Here is a 13,160-nt window from a genome sequence, read left to right as displayed (position 1 = left end):
GGCTCATATCCGAGGGCCATATAAGCGAGATAAAACAATGTTTCGGAACGACGAGATAAAAACTATCTGAGTAACGAATTAAAGCCAACATACTATTACATTTAGAGCTATTATCCTATTGCCCTATTACCCTATTATCACCCTATTAGCCTATAAAAAAGTGAAGCCTTGGAGCCAACTGGCCATGGCTCATAGCTGCCGGAGCTTATTCCGGTTTCTGTGGCATGAAGCGGCTAGGAGTATTTCTACTCCCCCTGGACGGGATGCTAGTCCATCGCAGGTCACTCCCCCGCAACTTGTTAGGTTTCCCCAACAATTGGCTGGTACCCATTTATACTCCTGGGTGGAGAGAGGCACTGTGAGAGTTAAGTGTCATGCCCAAGAACACAACACAATGTCCCTGGCCAGGGCTCGAAACCGGACCGCTCGATCCGGGAACGAGCGCACTAATTATGAGGCCACCGCGCCTATAACTTGCGATTAAAAATTTTAATGTTTGTAAAGAAGCGCAAAAGAAACCCACTTATACATTACATGGCTTATATCCGGGGGAGCTTATATCCTTAATGATATCTTTGTTAGCAAATAGAAGGGCTTATATCCGGGGGGGGCTTTAACGTTGGATTTTACGGTATATCTCTCGAGATATCAATACACAATAGGCGAATCCAGCAGAACATGGATCGTGCAAGCCTGGCGCGTCCGCTAAAAAGAAAAATATATGTACACAAAGGGTCTGACCCATTCCATTTGTAATCTTTTCGCTCGTTCTTAGTCCATTTTTGGGGGAAATCGAGTTCACGCATTGAACTCACACTGAGGTACGGGCAGCAATTATTAGTGAGTTTCTAAAGAAACTGACTGTGTGGCGTGAAGTCATTAAACGTAGTAATCACCGTAGCGCAGTAAAAACACCAAAGAGTGTTTGTTGAAAAATATGTCACTTTATTTTTTCGGACATGCTCAACCAGCAAGTATGTATTTAATAAATGGCATTATACATCAATAAATTACAGTTCAGGCAAAACTAATTTGGTCAAATAAATCTTTAAGCTTTTTAACACGATCTAAAAAGAACTTATCATGCACTTTTATCTATTTCACGACTTATTCCATACCAGAAGCATATCACTTAGATCGAGGTGATATGTTTCTGTCCCTACTAAATGGTACTTTCCATGAAAATATACATATGATATAAAGGACCAGCCTTCTTTTTATTTCTTCTTTACTTTTTCAACTCTCTTTCCTTTCGTAGTCAAAGAAAAGTTTAAACGATTTGAATCGAGATCAACTCGCGAAGTTCGACTGAGCCAACTGTCATTGATTCCTTCTGGTCAGCAGAGGAGCTCAGCAACGTGACATGCATCATGTTAATAATGGTAAAATTAGATCTTACGAGAGTAATCACGGTGCTGTGATCTGATTGGACAGTAACAAGCAGTTAATGGAGTTCTTACACTTGTATTCCTTGGACTGTATGTTCTATGCGAGTTGTTAAGTATTATATACATTTTTCCTCTTTATACAGTGTATATATCTGGACTGAACTGCCAACTGCGCATTTAAAGTATAGTGTTGAATAGATAGCAATGAATATTCTTCAAACTTAGAAAGTTATTTGATAACAATAATCAATTAAAAAAAATTCAACCCTTTAGTCCTCAGGTCGGAGTTAAAATTCGCATAACTCTTTTTGAAAATTTCACCATTTGAAGTCAAGATATCTTTCCTGAGGTTATCAGATCGCTTACTCTCATAACTTGTGGTAAAAAGGTAAAAAAAAAAAAAAAATGCAATGAATCACTGTTGGATGTTAAGAGATACAAATATCACCTACCCTGGAAATACTAAGGGATAATTATTTTATAAAAAAAATGCTGAAAATATTCCAATCACCGAAAACGGATTTAAGAAGGGTAAACATAGACATACGTCATTCGCATTCCCAGGGCCAGCTCTCCCTCTAAGCCAGCGGAACATTGATAGTTGGAAAGTCACGTGAGCCACCCTTTCCTCGGGTCAAGGCCCCGCAGGCTAAGACAGACAGGCAGGTCTGGGGATGACAATAAAGCATGAAGCGAAATCCAAAGACTAAACGAATGAGCAAACATAGATAATGACACAAACTCAACTGATATAAATACAAAATTACCTAACAAGTATGCTTGGTCCAGCCATCGCAATGCGTAACGTAAAATGTCATAAACAACAATGTTATTAAATAATGCTGTACCATCATTGAAAACATGTTCTTTGTTTCCTTCCTTGACAAAAGTTTCTCTGTTCTTTCAATGTGTCTAAACGCTAACCGTTTAACCAACAAAGCTTCTTGTTTGCAGCAATTGGGCCTCATTTCTCGTGGAATTAAAGCTGGATTCTACAACATTCCACTTTGAATGCCGTCGTTTAAGTTGAACCTCAAAGCGAAACAGTCACGTCTCGCGACAATGCAAACTCAAAGACCTCCAAAAATCCTAGTATTAATGTATCCTGTGTCAGGGATGGGCTGTACACACTAAGTCCCTGCCGGTTTCATACGGAGACCATTCCTCTGCGTGATAATAAACAGTTGTGCAGTTTTGATCGACAGCCACTATTTCTGCACCTCGCACCATCTCTTTGTTGTCCAACGGTGAACCCACGAGTCTAATCCCGCCATAAGCACAACGGTCCAGGTTTAAATAATAGTGCGCGTCTGAAGATAAAAAAAAGAATCAAATTAAAAACAGAATTAATTGTTGCAATTTAATCACTTATGTAGACCTTCAAAAGAAGCTGCGTTTGCAAGAACCGGCTTGACAGTTTTTCTCTTTTAGTATCTGATCCAAATAAACAATTTCTGTAATCTCTAAGGATGGCTGCCCAGTCTTATTAGCCCATAAGGTTATATCGGGCAGTCATGTACTCGTTTTTATTTTAAAACTTATTTTTGTACACTTTAATTTTAGATTTGAGTACAAACAGAGTTGTTGTTGTTGTTGTTGTTCAAAAGGGAAGGAGTGAGGCAAACAATAGTTTCCGCTCACCCTCCCCTTTGATCGCCTGCCACCCGGGCTACGTTTGCAATGGAGATGGTTTTCTTCCTCGTACCTGTGTAGTTTATTCTGCCAAAATTCAAATCCATTTTTTTCTTCAGCTTGTCCCAAGTAAACTCGATACCATGTACACGAGGAATCTGTTTAAGAAAATGAGATTTTCATTAGCAATATACATGTACCACTGATGATGACCGCAGGGTCGAAAACGTTTTGGTTTTTAACAATTTTAGTAACTTTTAGCCTTTTATAAACATACTAAGAAAAATGTATATATACTGTATGGACTACTGTACGTGTTTATAGTTTCTAGCATCTTTCGCTTAGACTTGACGATCTTTTGGGGAGTAGAAGAAACTCGAGCAATATTTTGAATGATCAACTATTGTTTATAATTGTCCATAGCATTACTGTCCTGCAGCTAATTTTAGTGATCTAAAACATGACAACAACGACGAAGTACAAATTAATTGGTACAAAAAATTAGAACTGAAATTAAATTTGAATCAGTGAAAATAAGAGCAAAACGACCACAAGGATCTATTGCAACCTAACACACGGGCGGATCTAGGGTGGATTAGGGCGGTTCGGTCGGAAACCCCCCCCCCCCCCCCTACATTAAAAAGAAAAAATAAATAACACCTTATAACACACTAACTTGGCCTCAGAATGCCTCAAATCCTATTTAAAAGGACCTCAATTTTAAAAATTTTCCGCGGGAGAAAGGTCCCAGACCCTCCTACGGGGCCCCCGCCTTCGGCAGTCCATATCTCGAATCTCCTTCTCTAAAATCCTATATCCGCTCCATTTTACACTATTCGTCGTTTTAGAAACGAGAAGAAATCTGGGGCGAGTCTCAACTTGCAATCGCTTGTGGGATCGTTAGTGAGGAAATCGTTTTTCATCTTTAGTTTTGTCCTCACTAACGGTCCCACAAGCCACTGCGAGATGAGACTTGCCCCAGGTTTCTTCTCGTTTCAGAACGTGCGTCCGAGACGCAATACCTGTAAATCATTAGTGGTGAATGTGAACCACAAATCACTATCATCAATGGATCCCTGGCGACATCTGTAGTAACGAAATGCGGTGCCTGGGGCGAATAACTGATACAGCAACACTGCTACTAATACCGCTAAGATGAAGCCCGCAAACAACCAGCGGCGAAAACCTGAAACAAGTGAACAAGATGTGTTAAAGTGAGATGGGTTGTCAATGAAACTAAAGATTATGCTACGTTATGATGGGAAATGATACACAAATGGAATTAAAGTAAACACCACTTCTAATTGGTTTTAAATTGCCAACCATGCTTTATTTAGCAAATAGATTCCACGTTGCTGTGTAATCACAGATGACGTCAAAATATGGTAAGAACAATATCTATACATTGATATTTTTTGGAACACATTAGAGATTCATGATAACTAGTACCTCTCAAACATTTCTTTTTGATCTGATTCACTTCGGTTTTCACATCCTCCCTCACGTTTTTCCGCAAATCACTGACAGCGTCCGTCACGTGACCAGACGAAATGCTCAACAAGATTGAGACAAAAGACTGCACCACGCTCACTTCGTCAGTCTTAGCGTCCAGGCTTTCAAGAGTTTGACCGAGCAGGACGGCGTCACTGGACACAGCGTCACTCACACGACTCTGGGGTATCGCAGCTCCCGGATGTTCCAAAGAGGCGAAGATTCGCTCACCGTTTTTTACTGGGCCGAGAACTTTAACACCCACCATGCCTATTACACACACGAGGTCGTACAGAGCTGGAAACAGAAAAATTTAGAAATGAAATAAGACGATTTGCATACAAGATCGAACACTGCTGAGGTTTTCAGGGTAGTTCACGTTTTCTCAATCATACATGGCGTATGGGGGATACTAGAACCATGTTACTTATTTACTTAGATTTGTGTTTGCGTCAATATAAAAATCCCCCCTATCAATCTTCAAACAATTCTCAGTGTTTCTTTTAAGAAGTTCATAATACATCACGAAAATCGACTTTTCCTGATTACATGGTGATGCCCGACGATTGTCAAGGGAGAGGACCACAAAGGGCCACAGAGGGGAGGGCCTGAAAATGAACAAACATCATGCACTCCTGTTTCAATCTGTACCTTTATTTTCGCCCTCTGCAGGGGTCTTGGCCTCAAGATACGCTGATCTGCTGATAACTCCCGCCATCGTGGCTTTTGAGGCATTGAAATGTGTCAGCTTCTCGATGTAGCTCTCGCCATCAGGACCTTCAAAGACACCGACGATGTCACCTTCTTCAAGGGGATGATCATGGTCAGCGGTGTCCAGTTTGAAGTGATAAGCAATGTCTCCTCTTTGTGTGACGATAGGCTTGGTCACCCGCAGTTCCTCGATGACGGCAGATTTAGCTTCGAGGCGATCTGTAATTATCTCGGAGGCGCTAACAGCTGAGAAAAACAAATCAAAGGGTTATCAGTTTCATTGGAATCAAATAAATCATAGGTAGTGCAATGAGTAACCAAATGATCTGAGTTTTCCATAATTTTGCTAAAAAACCGTATCATCTCTTTTTACACTTTAAGCCACTTGAAACTTGAAATTAGAACTTGATTGTATTTTTTTCAACCACAGTTCTGTCATCGTCATTTTTTCAGGGGCAAGGGCAATATGACATTAGAGAAAAAGAATTTAAACCTGTATTTTCTTGGGTATATACTGAAGATTCGAACTTGGGATTATAATAAAGTTATTACATTTCTCGCTCTGCCATCGTCTTACAATCAAAGGCTAATGTCCTACCGCTAATAACAAAATGAATGGAGTTGTTCGTTTTTGCCCGCTTTAAATTTGTAATGGCACAAAATGGTTTCGAACAAAGTCTCTGTGAAGATGGTTAACTCGCTTGAAAACAGACAGACAGTGTAGAAGAGAACTTACTGTCACTGTTCATGCCACTGCTCAAACTTCCACCTGGACTGGAATCTAATCCTGAAACTTCAAGAATAGAAGAAAGACAGTGTTAGGTGAGCAGCCGCTGTATGTTTCACTAGTTACTCATATTTGAGAATCGAAAAATATACATCGACAATGTCCAGTGTATGCATAATATGCCACGAACGAGGGGGATCTGGAATGGAAACTGAGACGGAGAGTGCTCTGGGAAGAAAATGTTTGGCGAGAGTCTCCCCCAGGCCATGCTCGGCTCGCTTCGCTCCTCCTATTACTTTCGCGCTCAATGATATTCTTCGCTCGATTTACCAATTGAAAGCCTCTTCACAACCTACTTAAACTGGGACTTAACGTGGCCCTTTTGCCATTATACCTTCACAAAGTTTCAGCAGAATGTAAGATAGAGCGCACTTACTTTTGCGCTTCTTTCTTTTATTCTCTGGACTTGGCGTTCCACAGTAACCATTATCAACACTTCCAGAATCGTCCTCTGCGAAAAAACGCCACAAATAAACGGTATTTAAATTAAATAGTGTAACAGCTACATTTTACTCTCCGGCGTGTTGCCCAAGCAATGCAAGAAAGGAAGAAAATTTATTTAGTGAAAGCCACGCAGTTGATAACACAGTTGTCATACACCAGAAGACGCGAGAAAGGGTCTGGACAAGATATCTCCCATTCAACATTGACTAAATGCCATCTTAAAAAAGAAGTGCCACTTAAAAAGAAGTAACAATTAAGTAAGCGAAGTACTATAGACGTCTTTAGTATTGTATTGTATTATATTGTATTGAAGAAAATAACCGGAACCACAGGATATTCGAAATATCGACTGTTGAGTCACGAGATTTCCTTTCACTAACCTTGTCCTTGCTTTGGGGATTTTTTGCTTTGTACTTGGAAATGTTTGCTGGTAAACTCTTTCGTCGTTCCATCCACAAAATGGAGCACGACAACCAAACGGAAAATATTTCTCTCCTCGCCTTTGACGCGTGAAAGTTCGTAAACCTTAATACCCTTCTGGGATGAATACACGGAGTCGAGGTTAACGGAAAAGTTGGCGGCGAATGGCTCTTTTCTGCTGTATACCACTGGTTCCAGTTCAACGCGGCCGTTCAAGTCTTGTAGAATCCTTGCGGCCTCTGGACATCTTTCCACAAACGCACACACGCCCTGTAGAGAATCGAAACTGCACGAGTATAGAATGAAGCATGCCAGCATATACTGATGCAAGGTGAAAGGAGAGCAACACCACAGTAGTACCCAACCATATAATCACCGCGTTAATACCACTACTTCGTCATTCACAGCCACTTTCGGCCATCGGCGCGAAGAAAAACTCGGTCAGTTATTTTTTGGCTAAGAATCCATTTATTATTTAAACAAGACCGAATTTAGTTGACCCCCACCCCCTCCCCCCGTCCTCAGTTGTCCGTTAACAATCGTAACTCTCTCTCTCTCTCTCTCTCTCTCTCTCTCTCTCTCTCTCTCTCTCTCTCTCTCTCTCTCTCTCTCTCTCTCTCTCTCTCTCTCTCTCTCTCTCTCTCTCTTTCTTTACTATAGCAGAAGTAAACCAAGGTTATACGAAGGAATAACACTAGTTAATACTCGCTTTTAAATTTCCCTCACATATTTTTGGTTAGTTAAACCTTTCCATGATACGCTTTAGCAATATGGCGGGGTAAGAAATCTGAACAAGCGGAAAGAAAACGGAAAAACTGTTAAATGCTACACGTACTGGGATATTAATTGGGTGTTTTTTTCTCCAATTTCCTCTACAGCTACGAACATAACTGAGCGCTATTTAACCCACGCTTTCAAACCGCACGTTCCCAGGACCTACGCGGGAGTTTCTTTACTTGCTAATTAATCATTTACCTGAATAGGTTTTTGTGCCGTTGCCTTAAGGTGTACTTCGGCATTCAGCAATCTCTGTTCTGAGCTAGCATTTCGTCGCATCTGTCCTTTCTCGTAGACATCTTTCAAATCTAAAACAGTGACATTCGCTTTGGTGTCCTCTGTATAACAGGACCAGTCCAAAGGTGGAAACACTGTCAAATAATAACAAAAGTCAGCATGTTTACTGCCAAACAAGACGTATTATGATGGCAGCAATCGTCTAGATATGTTCAGTTTATTTACTATCAGTTACGTAAGGTTTCATTGAGGGCCGGGCACCGAGCAAAGTGACCGGCTGTGAAGATGATTTTGCCCGCCTGGTTTGACCATCTAGAGTAAAGTTTTTCTTCTAAAGATTAGCTTAGTTCAAAAAGTTTTGCCCGCCTGTGAAAACCAGCTACCCTCCTGCTGAGAACTTGAATGAAACCCCTGATTTTAACTGTTACTGAACCATTTCTAGCTGAATATCTGAAAAGAGTGAATAATTCCAAACAAAATGCGAAAGGTTGGCGCTCGTGGCACACATTCCTCTAAAAACGGAGAAGTTTGGTCATCTCACGTTGTTGCTTCGCAGAAAACGGAAAAAAAGGTACCAAGATTATTTTATAAGGCACGTGCAGGGCCTCTATCAATTCCGCTTTAAGCACAAACCACGTAAGCCAAGAGCTCTTCTCTCGACAGCTACCGTGTACCAAGTTCACTTTACTGCTCTTACCAAAATTATCCATTTTCTGTGGTGGGAAAAGATTCTGTTAGGACAACAGTGAATACTGCGGTAGTAACTTAACAGCTACAACGCGACTTCTTGCGCACGTAGCAACTCCAATGCGAAGTTCCTATTTGATGACATGTAGTCATCACGTGTCAGTTAATCACGATTATTGGAAAGAAAGCTGTAACCGGATTGGTCAGGGCTAATTTTCCTTTTTAGCAAGACCTGACTACGAAATATCTGTTCTCTGACTGATTGACGTGTCAGTTGTGAGAGTTTAGAGGTACATCAAAACTATGTGCTAACATTGGGGAGTTTCTTCACTTTCATCCTCTATCCACTTGGCAAAGTGTTGTTCTTGCAACGAGAGAAAATTTCTTGATCAGTCTTGGCACTTCTTATGTCACTGTTGGAAGAGGATCTGGTCAGATACGTGACACTCGCCGTTTTTTTTAGAGTAGAACGTGCGAGTTGTATTTGCCTTAATGAAGGTTTCAAACCACAACAAACACACTTAATGACAAAGGACACTCAGCGCTCAACTGACCTTTTAACGACATCGGTTTTTTAAAAAAAGTCAACAATTAAACAGTCGTTTCCTAAAATCGATGTAGGGCTGAGCCAATAACGAGACATTACAGGACAGGTGACGATTTTTTTTTTTACGGAGAATCGGCGTTGCCTTAAATATCAATATCGTGTGATAAGGAGCGCCATTTTGTTGCGAACACATGCGTCAGATTTTCAACTGCTTTCAAAAACCGGCAATACTGTTGTGAAAATCGGCTTTGCCGCAACAAGTTTGCATGGGAGTTTTCCCCAATCGCCGTTTAAAATGGTCTAGACGTCAGTGTAAGTAATACCTCATATCACACGTCATACTTAGGCATACTTACTTACATCACATGAACGTGAACATCGTCATACTTGGGCGAGAATAATTTATACCAGTATTTAATAGTTTAATATTTGATCATGAAATAATGATATGCAACAACGAAAAAATCAAACACAGTTTGGTTAGAACCAAAAGAGGGTTTAACTGACGGGAATAAAGAATGCTGAAATTATTTTTGTGTGACACACCGACAACCGAAAAGTAAAATTAAACAAAAAGATTGGAAAGAGTGAAGGTAATAGATATTTTAGGCTTGGATCCGAAACGGATAACTACTGAATTCGTGTTAGACAATAATGTTCAAAGGACGAAATGTTTCCGTTGTCGATAAATGATTTCGTTTCCGGCGCAGGTTACACAATATACAAAAGATCTGAGTATTCTTTCTCGCGAGCTAAAATGATAGTTACGATCGCGATGCTATGGATGCCTGGAAATGACAACAAACAAACCACAAAAAAGAGCTTCTGGTACAAGGAAGTACAAACTCTACGATCATTCCCTCCCAGACCTTAACTCCCTATCCTAACCCGGGGGATTTTTCCCCTTCTCTCCAAAAAGACAGAAACATAAACATGGAGACCAGGTTTAACAAAGCACCGAGCCTACAAATGCAGCCGTACCACAACCACATCCACGTTCTAGGGGGAGTGATGAGAGGCGCTTGTTACACCCTATTCCAGCCTTTTTGTGTCTCTGTGGTAGTTTTTTCCCCGTGTTTTTCTTACGCATCAAACCATTTTTTGAATCAGTTTTTCTTATCACAGAATCGCCCATAAATAAGCTTGACGAAACCCAACGAGTGCATGGAAACGTGCTCAGAATTTCAATGACTATACAACCACTTTCAAGATTGCATGATTATAACTCATACATGAGCTATCACTTAAGTTTGGCGATAATTTTTTTTTTCCTGAATTGAAGTGAGTCAAATAACTTTCTAGTCACGTATACTCCAAAAAAAATTGGTTTCTGGGCGAGATAATACCGCTCTGTATCAAGACCTATAAGGAGTTATTGAGTCATGAAGCCCTTTGACCCCTTTACGAAATCTATTCACGCTCCGCGCATGAAACGAGGTTGGGAGATACCGAGTCGCAAACGCACTTATTTTCTTTTCCTAGGGAAACAAATATTGATAACTCCAAGTCTTTATAAACTTCTCACTAAGCCTGACCCTAGTTTCATCTAGTCTCATGAATATATTTTATATTATTATTATTTTTTCTCTTATCTATTGCAACCTTCCGTTCTTATTAATTTACTAGCGTAAAGTCTGCAAAAGTTGACAAAGTAATTGCAAAACTTTAATTTAGAGACTCGGCGCATTGTCGGAAATGAGTTTGAAGTTGAATTCCGAATTTTGACCAATTCTTCGAGAGGAATATAAGTGACTTCAATTTAATTAGTAACGATACGATCAGCGCGACTTAACACGAGGAATATTCGGAAAGTTACATGACATGATTTCCAAATGCAAATAACACGTCGTCGACTTTGCAAAATGCACACATTTACATCTAGTAATTTTCTTGAGATAAACAATCTCTAGACGCTTGACAAGTTAGCCGCCTGATTTATTTCGTTACATATAAAAAGTAAAGTCTCTTAACGGTAAAAATGGTATATTAAAAGCTTGCACTTAGAGCGAAATGCAGAGCGTAATGGACAACGATCAAGCACGCGACGAAACTGACAACTTACTACCCAAGGCCATCCAAGGTCAACAATAGAACCAGCCGGCTATGTTTATTCGAACTGAGTATTAACACTGCTCATCATAACCGCCTTATGATGTTGCTTCCCAACCACTGACAATTCAAAGTACATTAACCGACCGGCTTAGATAACAAATACATGCGAAAACGGATCAGACTCCAACGCCGACTCTTAAAACTAATATTTCTTTCCTTTTGAAAACCTTGTCACAAAGAGGGAAGCATTGTGGATGTAAAAACAGCACTATAACTTCAATTGAAAAAACGTAATTTTCCAACACTCTACGGAACAAAATGTCATCGTTGGAGACATGTAACAACAAAGCATCTCACTTGATTTATATTATCTTACATCATGCCGCTGCGGGTTCCAGCGACAGAAACGGCGGATGTAAATGATCAAATATAAGAAGAGAGCCTGCCACAACTTGAAGGAAAACGACAGATACAGAGCACTGTTCCGTCATTTTCCTGCGGTATTAAACCGGGTATTAACTGGAGGTGTGTGCATTTGAAACCCACAGGCCCACATTACACTCACGCGCTATTCGAAAGTTTTCATATCCTGATAATGAATGAGTTGCTGGATTGGCTTAAACCCTGTCAGAAAAGATCACTACATTTCGTATCGTTAAACATCGTACATACCTTGTTCTGTGGACATTGTAAGAAACGCTGGGTCGAGGAAACCTTGATTAGACTCGTCCAGAATATCTTTGATGTCTAAGCAGTCCAAATTGACCGGTTGCCCGTTGATGTTCAACACTTGGTTAGCGAACAGATCGCTCATTTCCAAACTCATAATGTTTTCCAGTGCGATAACGTTGAGGAAATGTTGTATTCAATTATTTATCAGAAAAAACGGGAATCCAAAAGCTTGAATATATCGTAAGGATGAAATATAATTCTTGTGTTCGTTGGTAACTTGGATCCTCAGACACGCAACTTTAGCAATATTGAAGATTCCTCCGCTGGTTACGATGAATCTGCAAAACGTTGATCAAAAAGACACACTTAAACAAAGTGACTTCAATACAGTCAGCAAATCTGTGTTCACGAATGAGTCAACTGAAAACAGGAAGTTTTCACGAGGTACAAACCTTTATCTGTTCCAAGTGGCCTGGATGAAAATACCTAGCATTGTGTGCTGGATGTCATAAAATGTTCAATCAACCGTGAAACTTCCGGTTGATGGACAAGGAAATTACCATAACACTCCCCTGTTTTCGTGGGTAAATACTCTAGAAACCTAGATCGGAGCTGCCACGTAACCGAAAAATAGTTTATGCACAGAAATTGGTTTTTCCAACGCTGAAAACGCACCCCTAAAAAGTTGATATAGCCAACCAACTGTTGAACAAACAAAACGTGACGTAAAATGGCCATACAAGGTCAGTAGAGGAAGCGATTGCGACGTCAGTGAAGTTTATTTCATAACCTCCCGTCACATGATTTTATTGATTACCAGATGACAATTCTTTAAAATATGCTTTAGTATTGATGATGCACCGAGCAAAGTTTAAAATTATGAACTCTATAAGCGGCGGGTCTATTTTACCGACTTTTTTATTCACGCGACATTAATGGGAACTAATCGGTTTGTTGTACTTCGGTCCATGACGTAATCATCGTACGCTAAACTCCCGGATGAGATATTGTCTGCGCACTGGATGAACGTGACTTTGGGTTCACGGAGACTGCATGAGTTTACTCACGCGCATTGAAATCACGTCAAAACATCGAGTGTGCTGTACGGAATATACTGGCAACCTATAGCCTCTGACAGTTTGAACTTTTTGCTGACAACACGATTTTGACTAACAAAATTAAAAATCCCACGCTTAATTAAAACTCCCCTCATATTTCTCATTTTAAAACAAAAAAGACGTTTCGATGAATCCGTGTCATTACTATCCAGTTCAAAGTACATGACAGTATTGATAATATATGGGAAAAATAAGAA

The 13,160-nt window shown here is 40.2% G+C and overlaps 1 protein-coding gene across 3 annotated transcripts; it reads right to left on the bottom strand.

Moving 5' to 3' along the window:
• Positions 1-924: 924 nt before the first annotated feature.
• On the bottom strand, positions 925-12,538 carry LOC110042159 (uncharacterized). Of its 3 annotated transcripts, none has more exons than XM_089295235.1 (11): positions 12,298-12,534; positions 11,846-12,183; positions 7,849-8,021; positions 6,834-7,143; positions 6,386-6,460; positions 5,959-6,015; positions 5,163-5,468; positions 4,470-4,808; positions 4,043-4,206; positions 3,094-3,178; positions 925-2,698 (listed from the first exon to the last, which is right to left on the bottom strand). In XM_089295235.1, exons 2-11 carry the CDS (start codon positions 11,997-11,999, stop codon positions 2,499-2,501), a joined length of 1,863 nt encoding a protein of 620 aa, XP_089151361.1. In that variant the 5' UTR covers positions 12,000-12,183; positions 12,298-12,534; the 3' UTR covers positions 925-2,498. The 3 variants fall into 3 exon arrangements, with proteins under 3 accessions (XP_089151361.1, XP_089151363.1, XP_089151362.1); XM_089295236.1 differs by having other exon boundaries at positions 2,504-2,698; positions 3,030-3,178; positions 12,298-12,538; XM_089295237.1 differs by lacking the exons at positions 11,846-12,183; positions 12,298-12,534 and adding an exon at positions 8,585-8,682.
• Positions 12,539-13,160: the final 622 nt, after the last annotated feature.

The sequence above is a fragment of the Orbicella faveolata genome, unplaced genomic scaffold (genome assembly GCF_042242905.1).
Source record: "Orbicella faveolata isolate gen_17 unplaced genomic scaffold, um_ofav_v1 contig_26, whole genome shotgun sequence".
Taxonomy (NCBI): Eukaryota; Metazoa; Cnidaria; class Anthozoa; order Scleractinia; family Merulinidae; genus Orbicella; species Orbicella faveolata.
This window is presented reverse-complemented; position numbering and strand designations above follow the sequence as displayed.

Bases quoted from the DNA above. Each gene is read 5' to 3' on its own strand.
- LOC110042159 (XM_089295235.1), bottom strand. From the start codon at position 11,999: ATGAGTTTGGAAATGAGCGATCTGTTCGCTAACCAAGTGTTGAACATC. The intron at 5,469-5,958 runs GTAAGTTCTCTT...TGTTTTTCTCAG, and splicing joins CAGTGGCATGAACAGTGACA to CTGTTAGCGCCTCCGAGATA. The intron at 2,699-3,093 runs GTACGAGGAAGA...TTTTATCTTCAG, and splicing joins TGGCAGAATAAACTACACAG to ACGCGCACTATTATTTAAAC.